The sequence below is a fragment of the Pseudoliparis swirei genome, chromosome 14 (assembly GCF_029220125.1).
Source record: "Pseudoliparis swirei isolate HS2019 ecotype Mariana Trench chromosome 14, NWPU_hadal_v1, whole genome shotgun sequence".
In the NCBI taxonomy this organism is placed as follows: Eukaryota; Metazoa; Chordata; class Actinopteri; order Perciformes; family Liparidae; genus Pseudoliparis; species Pseudoliparis swirei.
The window spans coordinates 1-19,246 of NC_079401.1; the positions used below are offsets into that span (position 1 = coordinate 1).

Sequence of the window (19,246 nt, forward strand, 5' to 3'; positions counted from 1 at the left end):
GGTGTGAGTGAGTGTGTGTGTGTGTGTGTGTGAGTGTGTGGTGTGTGGTGTGTGAGTTGTGTGTGTGAGTTTGTGTGGGGTGAGTGTGTGTGTGTGGGGTGTGTGTGTGTGTGTGTGTGTGTGTGTGGATGTGTGTGGGGTGTGTGAGTGTGTTGGGGGTGTTGTGTGTGAGTGGTGTGTGTGTGTGTGAGTGTGTGTGTGAGTGTGTGTGTGTGGGTGAGTTTGTTTGTGTGTGTGTGTGAGTGTGAGTGAGTTTGTTTGTGTGTGTGTGTGTGTGTGATTTTTTGTGTGTGTGGTGTGAGTTGTGTGTGTAGTTTTTTGTGGGGAGTGTGTGTGTGTGTGTGTGTGTGTGTGTGACTGAGTTTGTTTGTGTGTGAGCATGTGTGTGAGTGCGTGTGTGTGTGAGTGTGAGTGTGTGTGTGTGACTGAGTTTGTTTGTGTGTGTGTGAGCATGTGTGTGAGTGCGTGTGTGTGTGTGCGTGTGTGTGTGAGTGTGTGTGTGTGAGTGTGTGTGTGTGTGAGTGCGTGTGTGTGTGTCTGTACTCACTGTGTACTCTGGCCAGCGTGGCAGCTGGTTGGCTGATGGGCGCTGGCGGTCTGTTCCTGGTGAGGTCCGCCCCCTGGGATGGTACGCCGTCTCTGATTGGCTGCTGAAACGCACAGGAGCCGCCGGGCCCCTCAGACACTCTGCTCTCCACCTGCAGGACGGACAGGTGACTGCAGAGCGAGGACCAATGACAGCGTGAGTACGACAGTGTGGCCGAGTCTTCACCTTTGGCCCCTCTCAGTCCCTCCTGCAATGCATCTGACTAGCTGGTCCAATGCAAACTGCTCCGACTCCACCTGCAGCCGCTGCAGGGCGGCGACGCGCTGACGCTCCTCCTCCAGCAGGGGGCTCCTGTCCGGTAGGGGAGGGGCAGATGCGCTGACTCTCCCCCGGGGCGGGCTCTAAGAGGGGGAAGTCACCTCTGCATGTCGTTGTCAGTGTCACTGTGTGAGTGTGTGTGGGGTGTGTGTGAGTGGGTGTGTGTGTTGGAATGTGTCTGGCTGGTGTGGTTGGCTGAGGTTGCGGTGTGTTGACTGTGTATTTGTGTGGAGTCGTTGTCTTGTGGTGTTGAGAGGAAGTGTGTTGGGCTAAAGTTTGCTTAGTGTAGAGACATGAACATGGTGGAGTCTATTGATGCTGCTGTAGGAGTGTGAGTGTGTGTGTGAGTGTGTGAGCTGGTACTCGGTGAGCTAGCGAGGAGTGGTTGGGCTAGTGTGAGGTGCTGGGCTGTGTGAGGTCTGGGTGATGTGGTGTCTGAAGACTATGATGTATGTCTGAGGACTAGGGATGTAGAGGTCTGAGGACTAGATGTGTAGTGTCTGAGGACTAGTGTAGTATGTGTCTTTGAGGACTGTGTAGAGGTCTGAGCACTTCAGGTGTATAGGGCTGATGGACTAAAGGGCGGGTCTGAGGCTAGTATCTGATGTGTCTGCAGGTACAATGAGAGCGTCTGAGAGACTAGATGACTAGGTCTGAGGACTGAGTGGTCTGGTACTGTGTAGAGGTCTGAGCTGTGTAGAGGTTCTGAGGCTAGTGTAGAGGCTGAGGACTGATGAGAGGTCTGAGGCTAGATGTAGAGGTCTGAGACTAGATGAAGGCTGAAGACTAGATGTAGAGGTCTGAGGACTAGATGTAGAGGTCTGAGGACTAGATGTGAGGTCTGAGGACTAGATGTAGAGGTCTGAGGACTAGATGTAGAGGTCTGAAGACTAGATGTAGAGGTCTGAAGACTAGATGTAGAGGTCTGAGGACTAGATGTAGAGGTCTGAGGACTAGATGTAGAGGTCTGAGGACTAGATGTAGAGGTCTGTAGACTAGATGTAGGCAGGACTACTGAGGACTAGATGTAGAGGTCTGAGGACTAGATGTAGAGGTCTGGGACTAGAGGTCTGAGGACTAGATGTAGAGGTCTGAGGACTAGATGTAGAGGTCTGAGGACTAGATGTAGAGGTCTGAGGACTAGATGTAGAGGTCCAGGACTAGATGTAGAGGTCTGAAGACTAGATGTAGAGGTCTGAGGACTAGATGTAGAGGTCTGAGGACTAGATGTAGAGGTCTGAGGACTAGATGTAGAGGTCTGAGGACTAGATGTAGAGGTCTGAGGACTAGATGTAGAGGTCTGAGGACTAGATGTAGAGGTCTGAGGACTAGATGTAGAGGTCTGAGGACTAGATGTAGAGGTCTGAGGACTAGATGTAGAGGTCTGAGGACTAGATGTAGAGGTCTGAGGACTAGATGTAGAGGTCTGAGGACTAGATGTAGAGGTCTGAGGACTAGATGTAGAGGTCTGAGGACTAGATGTAGAGGTCTGAGGACTAGATGTAGAGGTCTGAGGACTAGATGTAGAGGTCTGAGGACTAGATGTAGAGGTCTGAGGACTAGATGTAGAGGTCTGAGGACTAGATGTAGAGGTCTGAGGACTAGATGGGTCAGCAGGTCTGAGGACTAGATGTAGAGGTCTGAGGACTAGATGTAGAGGTCTGAGGACTAGATGTAGAGGTCTGAGGACTAGATGTAGAGGTCCAGGACTAGATGTAGAGGTCTGAGGACTAGATGTAGAGGTCTGAGGACTAGATGTAGAGGTCCAGGACTAGATGTAGAGGTCTGAGGACTAGATGTAGAGGTCTGAGGACTAGATGTAGAGGTCTGAGGACTAGATGTAGAGGTCTGAGGACTAGATGTAGAGGTCTGCAGGACTAGATGTAGAGGTCTAGAGGACTAGATGTAGAGGTCTGAGGACTAGATGTAGAGGTCTGAGGACTAGATGTAGAGGTCCAGGACTAGATGTAGAGGTCTGAGGACTAGATGTAGAGGTCTGAGGACTAGATGTAGGGGTCCAGGTCTAGGGGTCCAGGTCTAGGGGTCCAGGTCTAGAGGTCTAGAGGTCCAGGTCTAGATGTAGGGGTCTGAGGTCTAGGTAGAGGTCCAGGTCTAGAGGTCAGGGTCTGAGGTCTAGGGGTCCAGGTCTAGAGGTCTAGAGGTCCAGGTCTAGGGGTCCAGGTCTAGAGGTCCAGGTCTAGGGGTCTAGAGGTCCAGGTCTAGAGGTCCAGGTCTAGGGGTCCAGGTCTAGGGGTCCAGGTCTAGGGGCCTAGGGGTCCAGGTCTAGAGGTCTAGGGGTCTAGGGGTCCAGGTCTAGAGGTCTAGGTCTAGAGGTCTAGGGGTCCAGGTCTAGAGGTCAGGGTCTAGGCAGGTCAGGGTCTAGAGGTCTAGGTTAGGGTCCAGGTCTAGGGAGGTCTAGGCTAGGGGTCCAGGCTAGGTCTAGGTCTAGGGGTCTATGGGTCCAGGTCTAGAGGTCTAGGGGTCTAGAGGTCTAGGGGTCCAGGTCTAGAGGTCTAGGGGTCTAGGGGTCCAGGTCTAGAGGTCTAGGGGTCTAGAGGTCTAGGGGTCCAGGTCTAGGGGTCCAGGTCTAGAGGTCTAGGGGTCCAGGTCTAGGGGTCCAGGTCTAGAGGGTCTAGGGTCTAGGGGTCCAGGTCTAGGTCTAGGGTCCAGGTCTAGAGGTCTAGGGTCTAGGGGTCTAGGGGTCCAGGTCTGTCCAGGTCTAGGGGTCCAGGTCTAGAGGTCTAGGGGTCCAGGTCTAGAGGTCTAGGGGTCTAGAGGTCTAGGGGTCCAGGTCTAGGGGTCCAGGTGTCTAGGGGTCCAGGTCTAGGGGTCCAGGTCTAGGGGCCTAGGGGTCCAGGTCTAGAGGTCTAGGAGGTCTAGGGTCTAGAGGTCTAGGGGCCTAGGGGTCCAGGTCTAGGGGTCCAGGTCTAGAGGTCTAGGGTCTAGAGGTCTAGGGATCTAGGGATCCAGGTCTAGGGGTCCAGGTCTAGAGGTCTAGGGGTCTAGGGGTCCAGGTCTAGAGGTCTAGAGGTCTAGGGGTCCAGGTCTAGAGGTCTAGGGGTCCAGGTCTAGGGGTCCAGGTCTAGGGGCCTAGGGGTCTAGGGGTCCAGGTCTAGAGGTCTAGGGTCTAGGGGTCCAGGTCTAGGGGTCTAGGGGTCCAGAGGTCTAGAGGTCTAGGGGTCCAGGTCTAGGGGTCCAGGTCTAGAGGTCTAGGGGTCTAGGGGTCCAGGTCTAGAGGTCTAGGGATCTAGGGATCCAGGTCTAGGGGTCTAGGGGTCCAGGTCTAGAGGTCTAGGGGTCCAGGTCTAGGGGTCCAGGTCTAGAGGTCTAGGGGTCCAGGTCTAGGGGTCCAGGTCTAGGGGTCTAGGGGTCCAGGTCTAGGGGTCTAGGGTCTAGGGTCTAGGGGTCCAGGTCTAGGGTCTAGGTCCAGGTCTAGGGTCCAGGTCTAGAGGTCTAGGGTCTAGGGTCTAGGGGTCCAGGTCTAGGGGTCCAGGTCTAGGTCTAGGGGTCCAGGTCTAGGGGTCCAGGTCTAGGGGTCCAGGTCTAGGGGTCCAGGTCTAGAGGTCTAGAGGTCTAGGGGTCCAGGTCTAGAGGTCTAGGGGTCTAGGGGTCCAGGTCTAGAGGTCTAGAGGTCTAGGGGTCCAGGTCTAGGGGTCCAGGTCTAGGGGTCCAGGTCTAGGGGTCCAGGTCTAGAGGTCCAGGTCTAGGGTCCAGGTCTAGGGGTCCAGGTCTAGGGGTCTAGGGGTCCAGGTCTAGGGGTCCAGGTCTAGGGGTCTAGGGGTCCAGGTCTAGAGGTCTAGGGGTCTAGGGGTCCAGGTCTAGAGGTCTAGGGTCTAGGGTCCAGGTCTAGAGGTCTAGGGTCTAGGAGGTCTAGGGTCCAGGGTCTAGGGGTCCAGGGGTCCAGGTCTAGGGGTCCAGGTCTAGCTAGGGGTCCAGGTCTAGAGGTCTAGGGGTCTAGGGGTCCAGGTCTAGGGGTCTAGGGGTCCAGGTCTAGGGGTCTAGGGGTCCAGGTCTAGAGGTCTAGGGGTCTAGGGGTCCAGGTCTAGAGGTCTAGGGGTCTAGGGGTCCAGGTCTAGGGTCCAGGTCTAGGGGTCTAGGGGTCCAGGTCTAGGGGGTCTAGGGGTCTAGGGGTCCAGGTCAGGGTCTAGGGGTCCAGGTCTAGGGATCCAGGTCTAGGGGTCTAGGGGTCCAGGTCTAGAGGTCTAGGGGTCTATGGGTCCAGGTCTAGAGGTCTAGGGGTCTAGAGGTCTAGGGGTCCAGGTCTAGGGGTCCAGGTCTAGGGGTCTAGGGGTCCAGGTCTAGAGGTCTAGGGGTCCAGGTCTAGAGGTCTAGGGGTCTAGGGGTCCAGGTCTAGGGGTCCAGGTCTAGGGGTCCAGGTCTAGGGGTCCAGGTCTAGGGGTCTAGGGGTCCAGGTCTAGAGGTCTAGGGGTCTAGGGGCCAAGGTCTAGGGTCCAGGTCTATCCGTAGAGGTCTAGGGGTCCAGGTCTAGAGGTCTAGAGGTCTAGGGGTCTAGGGGTCCAGGTCTAGGGGTCCAGGTCTAGGGGTCCAGGTCTAGAGGTCTAGGGGTCTAGAGGTCTAGGGGTCCAGGTCTAGGGGTCTAGGGGTCCAGGTCTAGGGGTCTAGGGGTCCAGGTCTAGGGGTCCAGGTCTAGAGGTCTAGGGGTCCAGGTCTAGGGGTCCAGGTCTAGAGGTCTAGGGGTCCAGGTCTAGGGGTCTAGGGGTCCAGGTCTAGAGGTCTAGGGGTCTAGGGGTCTAGGGGTCCAGGTCTAGGGGTCCAGGTCTAGGGGTCCAGGTCTAGGGGTCTAGGGGTCCAGACCTGCATGATGGTCCTCTTCTCCTGGAGGCTGCAGAGCCGGTAGTCCTTGTGGGCCGGCAGCTTCTCTACGAACAGACTGACACACGTCTTCAGTCAGACCGCCACCACAACAACAACAACAACAACAACAGCAACAGCAACAGCAACAGCAACAACACAACAACAGCACCCCCTCACGTGATGAACTTGGTGTAGAGCACGTAGGCGTTCTCCAGCCGGCCCTCCTCCAGGTACGCCTCCGCCCGGCGCTCCATCTCCACGCCGCAGCGCAGGTAGCGGCGCGGCGCCACCTCCTGGCTGACCTCCACGCCGCGGCCCATCTTAGCTAACGCACGCACGCGCTGCGCCGCCGGCAGGGACACGTCGGTGTAGGCCGGCTCCGCCGCCAGCGCCCTCTGGACCACAACAACAACAACAACAAGGACACGTTACACACACGGCCGAGAGTTACGCTGGAGCCTGAAGGCACCGCCGGTACACAGAGCACGAGGACACACACTCACCCACGTATGGAAGCTGAAGCCTTGCTCCATGGTGTGTGTGTGTGTGTGTGTGTGTGCGTGTGTGTGTGTGTGTGTGTGTGTGTCAGCCTCTGATTGGCCCTCAGCTGGCTCGTCCATCTCCCATGATGCTTCACTGCAGAGGGAGACACACATGAAGCAGTTTGAGTGAACTGGTCGTTTAGAGCTGTTAGCATGGTGGCTAACGCTAATGTCCAGGTGTGTGTGTGTGTGAGGCCCAGGTGTGTGTGTGTGTGAGGCTCAGGTGTGTGTGAGGCTCAGGTGTGTGTGAGGCTCAGGTGTGTGTGTGAGGCTCAGGTGTGTGTGTGTGAGGCTCAGGTGTGTGTGAGGCTCAGGTGTGTGTGTGAGGCTCAGGTGTGTGTGTGAGGCTCAGGTGTTTGAGGCTCAGGTGTGTGTGAGGCCCAGGTGTTTCTGAGGCTCAGTGTGTGTGTGAGGCTCAGGTGTGTGTGAGGCTCAGGTGTGTGTGAGGCTCGTGTGTGTGTGAGGCCCAGGTGTGTGTGGCTCAGGTGTGTGTGAGGCTCAGTGTGTGTGTGAGGCTCAGGTGTGTGAGGCTCAGGTGTGTGTGAGGCTCAGGTGTTTGTGTGAGGCTCAGGTGTGTGTGAGGCTCAGGTGTGTGTGTGAGGCTCAGGTGTTTTGTGAGGCTCAGGTGTGTGTGTGTGAGGCCCAGGTGTGTGTGTGAGGGCTCAGGTGTTTGTGAGGCTCAGGTGTGTGAGGCTCAGGTGTGTGTGTGAGGCTCAGGTGTGTGTGTGAGGCTCAGGTGTGTGAGGCTCAGGTGTGTGTGAGGCTCAGGTGTGTGTGTGTGAGGCTCAGGTGTGTGTGAGGCTCAGGTGTGTGAGACTCAGGTGTGTGTGAGGCTCAGGTGTTTGTGAGGCTCAGGTGTGTGTGAGGGCTCAGGTGTGTGTGTGTGAGGCTGGTGTGTGTGAGGCTCAGGTGTGTGTGTGAGGCTCAGGTGTGTGTGTGAGGCTCAGGTGTGTGTGAGGCTCAGGTGTGTGTGTGAGGCTCAGGTGTGTGTGAGGCTCAGGTGTTTGTGAGGCTCAGGTGTTTGTGAGGCTCAGGTGTTTGTGAGGCTCAGGTGTGTGTGTGAGGCTCAGGTGTGTGTGAGGCTCAGGTGTGTGAGGCTCAGGTGTGTGTGAGGCTCAGGTGTGTGTGTGTGAGGCTCAGGTGTGTGTGAGACTCAGGTGTGTGTGAGACTCAGGTGTGTGTGAGACTCAGGTGTGTGTGAGACTCAGGTGTGTGTGAGGCTCAGGTGTGTGTGAGGCTCAGGTGTGTGTGAGGCTCAGGTGTGTGAGGCTCAGGTGTTTGTGAGGCTCAGGTGTTTGTGAGGCTCAGGTGTGTGAGACTCAGGTGTGTGTGAGACTCAGGTGTTTGTGAGGCTCAGGTGTTTGTGAGGCTCAGGTGTGTGAGGCTCAGGTGTGTGTGAGGCTCAGGTGTGTGTGAGGCTCAGGTGTGTGTGAGGCTCAGGTGTTCAGAGGCTCAGGTGTGTGTGAGGCTCAGGTGTGTGAGGCTCAGGTGTGTGTGAGGCTCAGGTGTGTGTGAGGCTCAGGTGTGTGTGAGGCTCAGGTGTGTGTGTGAGGCTCAGGTGTGTGTGTGAGGCTCAGGTGTTTGTGAGGCTCAGGTGTTTGTGAGGCTCAGGTGTGTGAGGCTCAGGTGTGTGAGGCTCAGGTGTGTGAGGCTCAGGTGTTTGTGAGGCTCAGGTGTGTGAGGCTCAGGTGTTTGTGAGGCTCAGGTGTGTGTGTGAGGCTCAGGTGTGTGTGTGAGGCTCAGGTGTGTGTGTGTGAGGCTCAGGTGTGTGTGAGGCTCAGGTGTGTGTGAGGCTCAGGTGTTTGTGAGGCTCAGGTGTTTGTGAGGCTCAGGTGTTTGTGAGGCTCAGGTGTGTGTGAGGCTCAGGTGTGTGTGTGAGGCTCAGGTGTGTGTGTGTGAGGCTCAGGTGTTTGTGAGGCTCAGGTGTGTGTGAGGCTCAGGTGTGTGTGAGACTCACGTGTTTGTGAGGCTCAGGTGTGTGTGAGGCTCAGGTGTGTGTGTGAGACTCAGGTGTGTGTGAGACTCAGGTGTGTGTGAGGCTCAGGTGTGTGTGAGGCTCAGGTGTGTGTGAGACTCAGGTGTGTGTGAGGCTCAGGTGTGTGTGAGGCTCAGTGTGTGTGAGGCTCAGGTGTTTGTGAGGCTCAGGTGTGTGAGGCTCAGGTGTGTGTGAGGCTCAGGTGTTTGTGAGGCTCCAGGTGTGTGAGGCTCAGGTGTGTGAGGCTCAGGTGTGAGGCCTCAGGTGTGTGTGAGGCCCAGGTGTGTGAGGCTCAAGATTCAAAAGATTCAAGATTCAAGATGTTTTATTTGTCACATACACACACAGGTGTGCAGTGAAATAAGTGGCAATGCTCAGCAGGAATGTGCAAAGGCAACAAGTACACTATTTACAAATAAAAACAACACAATATTTACAGGTGTGTGTGTGTGTGTGTGTGTGTGTGTGTGTGTGTGTGTGCCTAAGAGGGCAGTTAATTGTGGGTCTATGTGGGGGTCCTGGTGAGGTCAGGTTCACAATCCTGATGGCCTGAGGAAGAAACTCCGTCTCAGTCTCTCTGTTCTTGCAAGCGTGACTACGGGCGCCTGCCTGACCATAACAGCTGAAACAGTCTGTTGTTGGGGTGGTGAGGATCCTTCATGATCCTGCCGGCTCTGGTTCTGCACCTCCTGGTGTACAAGTCCTGCAGGGTGGGGAGTGTAGTTCAATGAGTGCGCTCAGCCGGGGCCTTTTCTCTCTCTGAAACCTTCCTGTCCTGAGCGGGCAGTTGCCAAACCAGGCTGTGATGCTTCCTGTCAGGGCGCTCTCTACAGCTCAGAGTAGAAGGTCTGAAAGATCCTCTGGGAAGCTTTAAATTTCCCCAGCTGCCTGAGGTGGTGCGGCTGCCTTGCCTTTCTCACCAGAGTGTCTGTGTTTGTTGACCATGTCAGATCCTCGGTGATGTGTACTCAGGTATTTATACCGCTCACCCTCTCACAGTAGTCCGTTAATCCCCAGTGGTGAGTCGTCCTCTGTTGTTGTACCCTCCTAAAGTCCCACAATCAGCTCCTTAGTTTGGTGACATTCTTGATGAAGGGCTGTTGTCCTGGCACCAGGTGACAGATCAACAGCTTCCTCCCAGGTGAGCCTTCTCGTGGTTGTCGGAGATCAGGCCCACCACCACTGTCATCCGCAAACTTGATGATGGTGTTGGAGCTGAACCTGTACACAGTCATGTGTGTACAGGGAGTACAGTGGGGGCTGAGGACGCAAGCCTGGGGATCCTGTGTTCAGGGTGAGGGATTTGGAGGGAGTGTGTCTGCCACACCTGACCACCTGTGGCCTGGCGGTCAGGAAGTCAGGATCCAAGCACACAGGGGTGTTCAGTCCCAGCTCAATCAACTTGCGGCCAGTCTGGGAGGACTATGGTGTTGAAGCCGAACTATAATCAATGAACAGCAGTCTCACATAGCCCCCCACCTGGCTGTCCAGATGAGGAGAGGTGTGAGTGTGCAGTATTACCTGGGAGACAGCATCATCCGTGGATCTGTTTGGGAAATAAGCAAACTACAGCGGGTCCATGGAGGAAGGAGAAGGCGCAGATGTAGTCCTTTATCAGCCTCTCAAAGCATTTCATGACCACGGTGGGGCCACCCGGTGATGAAATCGTTCCTTACAGCACTGGAGAAGCATTCTTGGGCACAGGGACAATAGTGGATCTCTTGAAGCAGGCGGGGACCACGGACTCAGCCAGGGAGAGGTGTGTGTGTGAGGCTCAGGTGTGTGTGAGGCTCAGGTGTGTGTGAGACTCACGTGTGTGTGAGGCTCAGGTGTGTGTGAGGCTCAGGTGTGTGTGAGGCTCAGGTGTGTGTGAGGCTCAGGTGTGTGTGAGGCTCAGGTGTTTGTGAGGCTCAGGTGTTTGTGAGGCTCAGGTGTGTGTGAGGCTCAGGTGTTTGAGGCTCAGGTGTTTGTGAGGCTCAGGTGTGTGTGTGTGAGGCTCAGGTGTGTGTGAGGCTCAGGTGTGTGTGTGAGGCTCAGGTGTGTGTGTGAGACTCAGGTGTGTGTGAGGCTCAGGTGTTTGTGAGGCTCAGGTGTTTGTGAGGCTCAGGTGTGTGAGAGGCTCAGGTGTGTGTGAGGCTCAGGTGTGTGTGTGAGGCTCAGGTGTGTGTGAGGCTCAGGTGTGTGTGAGGCTCAGGTGTGTGTGAGACTAACGTGTTTGTGAGGCTCAGGTGTGTGTGAGGCTCAGGTGTGTGTGAGGCTCAGGTGTGTGAGACTCAGGTGTGTGTGAGGCTCAGGTGTTTGTGAGGCTCAGGTGTGAGGCTCAGGTGTGTGAGGCTCAGGTGTTTGTGAGACTCAGGTGTGTGAGACTCAGGTGTGTGAGGCTCAGGTGTGTGTGTGAGGCTCAGGTGTGTGTGTGAGGCTCAGGTGTGTGTGAGGCTCAGGTGTGTGAGACTCAGGTGTGTGTGTGAGGCTCAGGTGTGTGTGTGAGGCTCAGGTGTTTGTGAGGCTCAGGTGTGTGTGAGGCTCAGGTGTGTGTGAGGCTCAGGTGTGTGTGAGGCTCAGGTGTGTGAGGCTCAGGTGTTTGTGAGGCTCAGGTGTGTGTGAGGCTCAGGTGTGTGTGAGGCTCAGGTGTGTGAGGCTCAGGTGTGTGTGAGGCTCAGGTGTGTGTGTGAGGCTCAGGTGTGTGAGGCTCAGGTGTGTGAGGCTCAGGTGTTTGTGAGGCTCAGGTGTTTGAGGCTCAGGTGTGTGTGAGGCTCAGGTGTGTGAGGCTCAGGTGTTTGTGAGGCTCAGGTGTTTGTGAGGCTCAGGTGTGTGAGGCTCAGGTGTGTGTGAGGCTCAGGTGTTTGTGAGGCTCAGGTGTTTGTGAGGCTCAGGTGTGTGTGAGGCTCAGGTGTGTGTGAGGCTCAGGTGTGTGAAGGCTCAAGTATGTGAGGGGCTCAGATGTGTGTGAGGCTCAGGTGTGTGTGAGGCTCCGGGTGTGTGAGCTCAGGTGTGGGGCTCAGGTGTGTGAGGCTCAGGTGTTTGTGAGGCTCAGGTGTGTGTGAGGCTCAGGTGTGTGTGAGGCTCAGATTGTGAGGCTCAGGTGTGTGTGAGGCTCAGGTGTGTGTCAATGTCGAGGCTCAGGTTTGTGAGGCTCAGGTGTGTGTGAGGCTCGCGGGTGCAGCCAGGTGTGTGAGCTCAGGTGTGTGAGGCTCAGGTGTTTGTGAGACTCAGGTGTGTGAGGGCTCAGGTGTTCTTGAGACTCAGGTGTGTGGGGGCTCAGGTGTATGAGGCTCAGGTGTGTGAGACTCAGGTGTTTTGTGGGGCTCAGGTGTGTGTGTGAGGGGCTCAGGTGTGTGTGTGTCGGGGGCTCAGGTGTGTGTGTGTGTGAGGCTCAGGTGTGTGTGTGTGTGAGGCTCAGGTGTGTGGGGCTCAGGTGTGTGTCTTGAGGAAACAGGTGTGTGTGGGGCTCAGGTGTTTGCTCAGTCAGGTGTGTGTGAGGCTCAGGTGTGTGAGGCTCAGGTGTGTGTGTGAGGCTCAGGTGTGTGTGAGGCTCAGGTGTGTGAGGCTCAGGTGTGAGGCTCAGGTGTTTGTGAGGCTCAGGTGTATCGAGGCTCAGGTGTTGTAGGCTCAGGTGTTGTGAGGCTCAGGTGTTTGTGAGGCTCAGGTGTGTGAGGCTCAGGTGTTGTGAGCTCAGGTGTGTATCGAGGCTCAGGTGTGTGAGGCTCAGGTGTGTGTGTGAGGCTCAGGTGTGTGTGAGGCTCAGGTGTTTGAGGCTCAGGTGTGTGTGAGGCTCAGGTGTGTGAGGCTCAGGTGTGTGTGAGGCTCAGGTGTGGGGCTCAGGTGTGTGAGGCTCAGGTGTGTGAGCTCAGCAGGTGTGAGGCTCAGGTGTGTGAGCTCAGGTGTGTGGGGCTCAGGTGTGTGAGCTCGGTGTTTGTGAGGCTCAGGTGTTTGTGAGGCTCAGGTGTGTGTGAGGCTCAGGTGTTCAATGAGGCTCAGGTGTGTGAGGCTCAGGTGTGTGTGAGGCTCAGGTGTGTGAGGGCTCAGGTGTCTGTGTGAGGCTCAGGTGTGTGTGTGAGGCTCAGGTGTGTGTGAGGCTCAGGTGTGTGAGGCTCAGGTGTTTGTGAGGCTCAGGTGTGTGTGAGGCTCAGGTGTGTGTGAGGCTCAGGTGTGTGTGTGAGACCCAGGTGTGTGAAACTCACGTGTGTGTGAGGCTCAGGTGTTTGTGAGGCTCAGGTGTGTGTGAGGCTCAGGTGTGTGTGAGGCTCAGGTGTTTGTGAGGCTCAGGTGTGTGAGGCTCAGGTGTTTCCTTCAAGGCTCAGGTGTGTGAGGCTCAGGTGTTCGAGAGCTCAGGTGTTTGAGGCTCAGGTGTGTGTGAGGCTCAGGTGTGTGAGGCTCAGGTGTGTGTGAGGCTCAGGTGTTTGTGAGGCTCAGGTGTGTGAGGCTCAGGTGTGTGTGAGGCTCAGGTGTTTGTGAGGCTCAGGTGTGTGAGGCTCAGTGTATCGAGGCTCAGGTGTGTGAGACTCACGTGTCTCGGGCTCGGGTGTGGGGCTCGGGTGTGTGTGTGAGGCTCAGGTGTGTGTGAGACTCACGTGTGTCGAGGCTCAGGTGTGTGAGCTCAGGTGTGTCAGACTCAGGTGTGTGTGTGAGGCTCGGGTGTGTGTGTGAGGCTCAGGTGTGTGTGAGGCTCAGGTGTGTGAGGCTCAGGTGTGTGTGGGGGCTCAGGTGTGTGTGTGAGCTCAGGTGTGTGAGGCTCCAGGTGTGAGCTCAGGTGTTTGTGAGGCTCAGGTGTTTCTCAAGCTCAGGTGTGTGGAGGCTCAGGTGTTTTAATAGAGGCTCAGGTGTGTGAGGCTCAGGTGTTTGTGAGGCTCAGGTGTTTGTGAGGCTCAGGTGTGTGTGAGGCTCAGGTGTGTGTGAGGCTCAGGTGTGTGTGTGAGGCTCAGGTGTGTGTGAAGCTCAGGTGAGTGTGAGGCTCAGGTGTGTGTGAGGCTCAGGTGTGTGAGGCTCAGGTGTGTGTGAAGCTCAGGTGTTTGTGAGGCTCAGGTGTTTGTGAGCTCAGGTGTGTCATGAAGCTCAGGTGTGTGGGCTCAGGTGTGTGTGAGGCTCAGGTGTTTTGTGAAACTCGGGTGTGTGAGGCTCAGGTGTGTGAGGGCTCAGGTGTGTGTGAGGCTCAGTGTTTGTGAGCTCAGGTGTGTGTGAGGCTCAGGTGTTTGTGAGCTCAGGTGAGTGTGAGGCTCAGGTGTGTGAGCTCAGGTGTGTGTGAGGCTCAGGTGTATCGAGCTCAGGTGTGAGGCTCAGGTGTGAGTGTGAGGCTCAGGTGTGTGTGAGGCTCAGGTGTGAGAGGCTCAGGTGTTTGTGAGGCTCAGGTGTGTGTGTGAGCTCAGGTGTGTGAGGCTCAGGTGTAATGTGAGGCTCAGGTGTTTGTGGGCTCAGGTGTGTGTGAGGCTCAGGTGTGTGAGGCTCAGGTGTGTGTGAGGAGCTCAGGTGTGTGTGAGGGCTCAGGTGTGTCGAGGAGCTCAGGTGTGTGAGGGGAGCGGCCCTGCTGCCAGGTGTTGCTCAACCAGCTCCTCTAGGTCCTAGTGCCGCCGGGTTCATGTTGTGTGTTCTTGTGTCATAACTTCTCCTCTGTTGTTTAGTCATATTTACACTTCATAAGAATGATATATATATATATAAATATAAATATATAAAACAATAAATCTTTCTCATATTATTAATTACCAACATTTAAAATGTCAATGAACAAGAAAATGCTTCTCAGACTCTGCTGGGCGACATTCTGCTGCTGAACGACCTTTGACCTCCTTCTCTTCTTCCTGACTGAACGCTAACGAAGCCTCACATGTATGATCTAACCCTCATGATCTCATGTGTCATGGAACATGAGATCATGTAACATGTGAACATATTACATGTGAACATGAGATCATGTAACATGTGAACATATTACATGTTACATGATCTCATATATTTAACAGACATGTTATGTATTATGTTACATGTTACGAGGGTTCTGTAGTCCGTTCTAAAGGATTTTATATTTTACAAATAAAGAACGGATTTAAAATATTCAGATTTTATCTAAAATAATCTTTTAATGTGTTTTAGTTTGTGAGATCCTTCAAACCGGAAGTCAGCAGTTGGATAACATCACCAGGGCGTGAAGATTCGCTACTAAAACCTCTTCAACATAACAACTATTAACTATTAACAACTATTTACTTAATGTCACCGTGAAAATACACTTTTCAAAATAAAGCGCTGTTTAAAAAACCTGAACGCGATCATTAAATGATTTTATTTTACTTTAATAAAGAATGTGCATTAACATACTTTTCAAAATAAAGGTATGTTTACAGATCTTTTTGTATTTTTCAAAATAAGACGTGTCGGTTGAGGACCAGTTATTATACCGGACGTCGTTATAATTGATCCGTGAGTTAGGTCACGTGATGCGTTCAGGTTATTGACTGGTGGATATTGGGGAGGACGTCGGCGCATGCGCACTGTGTCCTGATGGACAGAAGAAGACAGACAGCTCCGGGAGGCACTGACCGGTTTCTTGTCGCCTTGGTGTCCGCGGGCTGTCGGCATCACCGCGGTCACGTGTGCGGCTGAGCGGGCGGGGGGACCCGGGTCACCCAGAACCGGACCCGGACCGCCTCCTGGGTCCGGAAGAAGCTGCCGGTAAAACGTGTGTAGGCTCCGGGAGCCGCTTCAAGCACCGACCGCTCAGAGATGGTGAAGCTCAAAGATCCTCTCTGCACGAAGATGACTCACTCACTTTCCGGTGTCACGGGAGTGGATGTTGACTCTGCACATGCGCACAACTCATGCCCAAGAGAAGAATAAAGGAGTGACATCTCACTCTGACACATGTTGTGGTCAAGGACACAACGGAAGTCGTTTTCCGGACATTTCTAAATAAATAAATATGGATAAATTGAATGAAAAATAAATGTATGTATGAATACAAAAATAACAAATATGAATGAATGCAAAAATAAATGGAGGAATTAATACATGTCTAAATTAATATATAAATAAATATATGTATGAATGAATAAATGAATTAATAAATATCAATGAATAGAATACATAAATAAATAAATATATGCACACTGGGGAACCGGGCTCAGGAGGGCAGGGCTCTAGAAAGAGACCCGTGGAGCTGGGGTCACTGAGGTCACTGGGTCTGGAGGGTCTGGTGGGTCTGGTGGGTCTGGAGGGTCTGGAGGGTCTGGTGGGTCTGGTGGGTCTGGAGGGTCTGGTTCAGCCAGAGACCAAGCGGCAGGTCAGCCGCTGTAGCTTCAAAAGTCCTCAGACGGTGGAGGAGCAGCGCCCCCTGCTGGCCGGAGAGCAGCTTCATGACCAGGTGGTTTGTCTCAGTAACGCGGAATAAAAACTATGAAAGAGGAACGGCGTTTCTCAATCAGCGTACTTGTGTGTACTTTCCTCTACTTGTGTGTACTTCTCTGTACTTGCGTACTTTCCTCTACTTGTGTGTACTTCTCTGTACTTGCGTACTTTCCTCTACTTGTGTGAGGCCTCTGACCTCCTTCTTCCTCTTCCTCCTCTTCCTCAGGACGGAGAGACGCCGCTGGACAACGCCACCAGAAGATCGTCTCAATGCTGAGGAAGACGCAGTGACGCGTGTCACATGACGCAGTGACACGTGTCACGTGACGTGTGTCACATGTCACGGGACACGTGTCACATGACGCGTTTCACATGACGCGTGTCACATGACGCAGTGACACGTGTCACATGACGCGTGTCACAAGGTGTTGATGTTTTTCCTTGTTTAAACAAGATTATTAAGCATAACTACTCTATTGCTCTGAACAACATATTGAAAGATATGGAAAAATGGATGAGTCTCCCTATGTCTATTCAAGCCCGTGTCTCCGGTTAAAATGAACATCTTATCCAGGATTAATTTTGTGAGCTCTATGCTTCCTCTTTCTCCTCCTTCTGACTACTGGAATAAATTAGAGGCAGCAGTATCGAAATTCATTTGGAAAGGCAAGCGGCCACGACTTAAAAAGTCTACTCTACAGAGGAGAAAGGAGAACGGTGGTCTGTCAGTTCACAACTTTAAACTCTATTTTTGGTCTTTTGTCTTAAGGCCTCTTCTGACATGGTTTGACCCAGATTCCTCAGTGCTCTGACAGAACCATGGTCACTTCATGACGTTCTTTTTGCCAATATCTCTAACAAACAGTGCCAGCTGCGCTTTGGCCCCATTGTCTCTCATCTTATCAACCTGGAGATTGGTTGAAACATATTGCCATGGACCATGCAATTGGCATACACTCTCTCCACTATTCAACAATAAAGCACCAAGCGGATTGGTGGGAGGTCCCCATAACAGCTCCGCATTGGGAACAGAGGGGTTCATTATCTGTAAAGACATCTTTACTGAGACCCGACTTGTTATCTTTTTACTGACTTACAAAATGCATTCCAGTCTCCCACGTTCCTCTGTTTCTTTTACCTTCAATTAAGATCAGCGCTCAAGGCATGAGTGGTGTCCCTGGTAGAGAGCTTTGCCCATCCATCCTATCTGGAAATCGACATTTACAATGCAGGCAAAAAAACCAGCGGTATGGTCTCTAAGCTCTCATCAGTTTCTGGTGACACCTGGCCAGCCTCAGCCTTCCTATGGAGAGGTCACAGGTGGGATTGCCCAGACCTGGTCACTAGTTTAGCTGGCATGATGTATGGTCTAATATCTCAGAAGTATCCGCAATCAGACCATCAACAAATTCACTACAATTTCATTCATGGGCGTATCTCACCCCTGTGACATACATCACATGAAAATAATGACCAGTCCTTTATGCACTCTCTACTAAACACTCCAAAGACATATCTTCACATGTTCTGGGATTTATCCCTGTTTGTCAGTTTTGGAACAATATTGCATCAAGTTATCTGTCTTGATTAATGTTCTGTACCTGTCACTCTCGTGTTTTGATTCTAAATGTTTTGATTCAGTTTCAGCTTTCTAAAAATCCAATGCGTGTTGCATTTGCTGGACTTACAATACTGAGAATGGTGCAACCATTTGGAAACCACCTCATGACATCATTCGAACATGGTTGCTTTCCTTTTTTTGGATGTGGTATATATGGAATCTCTACAGCTCATCAATGGGCATCAGAAAAGACTTTTGGACACTTGGTCAACGTGCAGCTCTTTAAGAGTATATGCTGTCGATGTGTACTATCCTTGCCACTTCTAACTGAACATGTCCTTAGTACTATCAATGTTATTTGTCTGTCTGTCTGTCTCTTGTGTTGTGTGTACATTTATGTCCCCCCCTCTCCTCTCTCTTTTATGGTTCTGAGGGCCTTTAGTCTCAGCATATTGGTATAATTTGAAGGCACCATGTGTGTTGGTGTTCCGACATCCTGTGATTATGCTAAATAAAAACATTTGATCGCAAAAAAATAATGTGTATTAACGTAAACATATTTTATTTATGCGCTATTATTGAAATGTCTTCTGGTCATTTAACAACACATTAGCCTAGCTTAGCACAAAGACTTAACGCTGTAAAAGTATCAAAACAATCTGTCTGGAGATTAAACTTTAGCATCTTATACGACAAAATTCAGATTATTATTTTTAAAATAAACTTTATCAATAAAACCGGTGATTGTGTTCATGAGTTTAATCAAAATCAGATTCTCATTGAGCAGAACAAATAGAATGTTTAGCTCCGCCCACCACCATGCAAGCCTTGTGATTGGAGGCTGCTGTTGATTGACAGGTCTTTATTTGATTTAAATGAAACAAATGTATTTCCTTCTACGTCTTGATCAATATGTGGCGATGCTAACGTGCTAATGTGGCTAAAAACAACACATTCAAAGTTCAGCTGAGCAGATTCAATGGGCTTCTGCACAGGATTTTCAAAATAAGAGTAGAACAACAATGTGGAACTGGTCTGTTGTAAGAGACGTGAAGAAGAAGACGAGAAAGCTCCGGTCACGTGGTCACGTGGTCACGTGGTCCACACACACACACACACTCTACTGGTACTCCTGCAGCAGCTTGAGGATGGAGGGGAACATCTGTTGAGAACGCCGGACCCCAGATGAAGTCCAGGTGGTCCCAGTGCTTAATGTCCTGATGGAACACCAGGTTGGACACCCTGGGGAGGCCAGACAGGTTTTCGTCACTCGTCTGAAGGCAGGCTTCCTCCATCGTGGCGTTGGCTCAGACGACTCACCTGAGTGAGGAGGACCGCCACGTCTTTGGGGTCCGCCAGCGTATCTTGTCCCCCCGAAAACAGAGCAGTGGGGACCTTCATGTCCTGGACGCGGTACAGGGGGGGCGTGGACTGAGGACGGGACAGGAAGCACAGAGGCGTGAGCGGGCGGTGGTTCTGCAGTCAGAACCAGTCCGGCCCGGTCGAGGCTCACCTGGTTGTAGTGCTTCATGTTTCCTAGGCGCTTGAAGTCGAAAGGCCCGGCGTCCACCCTTGGCAGTAGCTGAGGACAGGTCACTTCAGGGGCCTCCCAGCACACACAGACAGGCCAGCATTAATATGTGTGTGTGTGTGTTACCTGGGCCCAGTGGACCATGTTCTGGACCGAGGTCCCAGCAGGACAGTGTTCCATGTAGACTGGAATCCGAGTCTGGACGAAACGACTCCGGATGAGATCATGATGTCATCACCATGATCATCTGAAGGTTCATACGCACCATGTTGAGGTTTTTTCTGTTCGAGCACTTGAAGGGATGAAAAGGTTCCCACACATCTCGCTGAGCAGCTGCTCGGTGCACACGTGCTCCGCAAACCACTCGATCATGTTACTCTGCGGCAGGAAGTCCCGCCTCCCAAACACGTCCTGATGACAACCAATCAATGACTCCTCAACCTCATCAAGTAAATGAGAGCTCGTGTGACGGCAGCTCGTCAGCGGCTCAGGTGTGTGAGACTCAGGTGTGTGTGAGGCTCAGGTGTTTGTGAGGCTCAGGTGTGTGTGAGACTCAGGTGTGTGTGAGACTCAGGTGTGTGTGAGACTCAGGTGTTTGTGAGGCTCAGGTGTTTGAGGC

The 19,246-nt window shown here is 52.9% G+C and overlaps 1 protein-coding gene and 1 pseudogene across 1 annotated transcript; both read right to left on the reverse strand.

Moving 5' to 3' along the window:
• Positions 1-5,615: 5,615 nt before the first annotated feature.
• Positions 5,616-15,153, reverse strand: LOC130204561 (AMSH-like protease). Its single transcript, XM_056431370.1, has 4 exons — positions 14,732-15,153; positions 6,184-6,316; positions 5,858-6,075; positions 5,616-5,756 (listed from the first exon to the last, which is right to left on the reverse strand). The coding sequence occupies exons 2-4, from the start codon at positions 6,298-6,300 to the stop codon at positions 5,645-5,647; spliced, it is 447 nt and encodes a 148-aa protein (XP_056287345.1). The 5' UTR covers positions 6,301-6,316; positions 14,732-15,153; the 3' UTR covers positions 5,616-5,644.
• A 2,853-nt stretch (positions 15,154-18,006) lies between these two features.
• On the reverse strand, positions 18,007-18,902 carry LOC130204399 (lysosomal acid lipase/cholesteryl ester hydrolase-like; annotated as a pseudogene).
• Between the last annotated feature and the right edge of the window lie 344 nt (positions 18,903-19,246).

Coding starts and splice junctions, on each gene's coding strand:
- LOC130204561 (XM_056431370.1), bottom strand. CDS start 6,300: ATGGACGAGCCAGCTGAGGGCCAATCAGAGGCTGACACACACACACAC. Junction 6,076..6,183: donor GCTTCAGCTTCCATACGTGG/GTGAGTGTGTGT, acceptor GTTGTGGTCCAG/AGGGCGCTGGCGGCGGAGCC. Junction 5,757..5,857: donor CTCTACACCAAGTTCATCAC/GTGAGGGGGTGC, acceptor GACGTGTGTCAG/TCTGTTCGTAGAGAAGCTGC.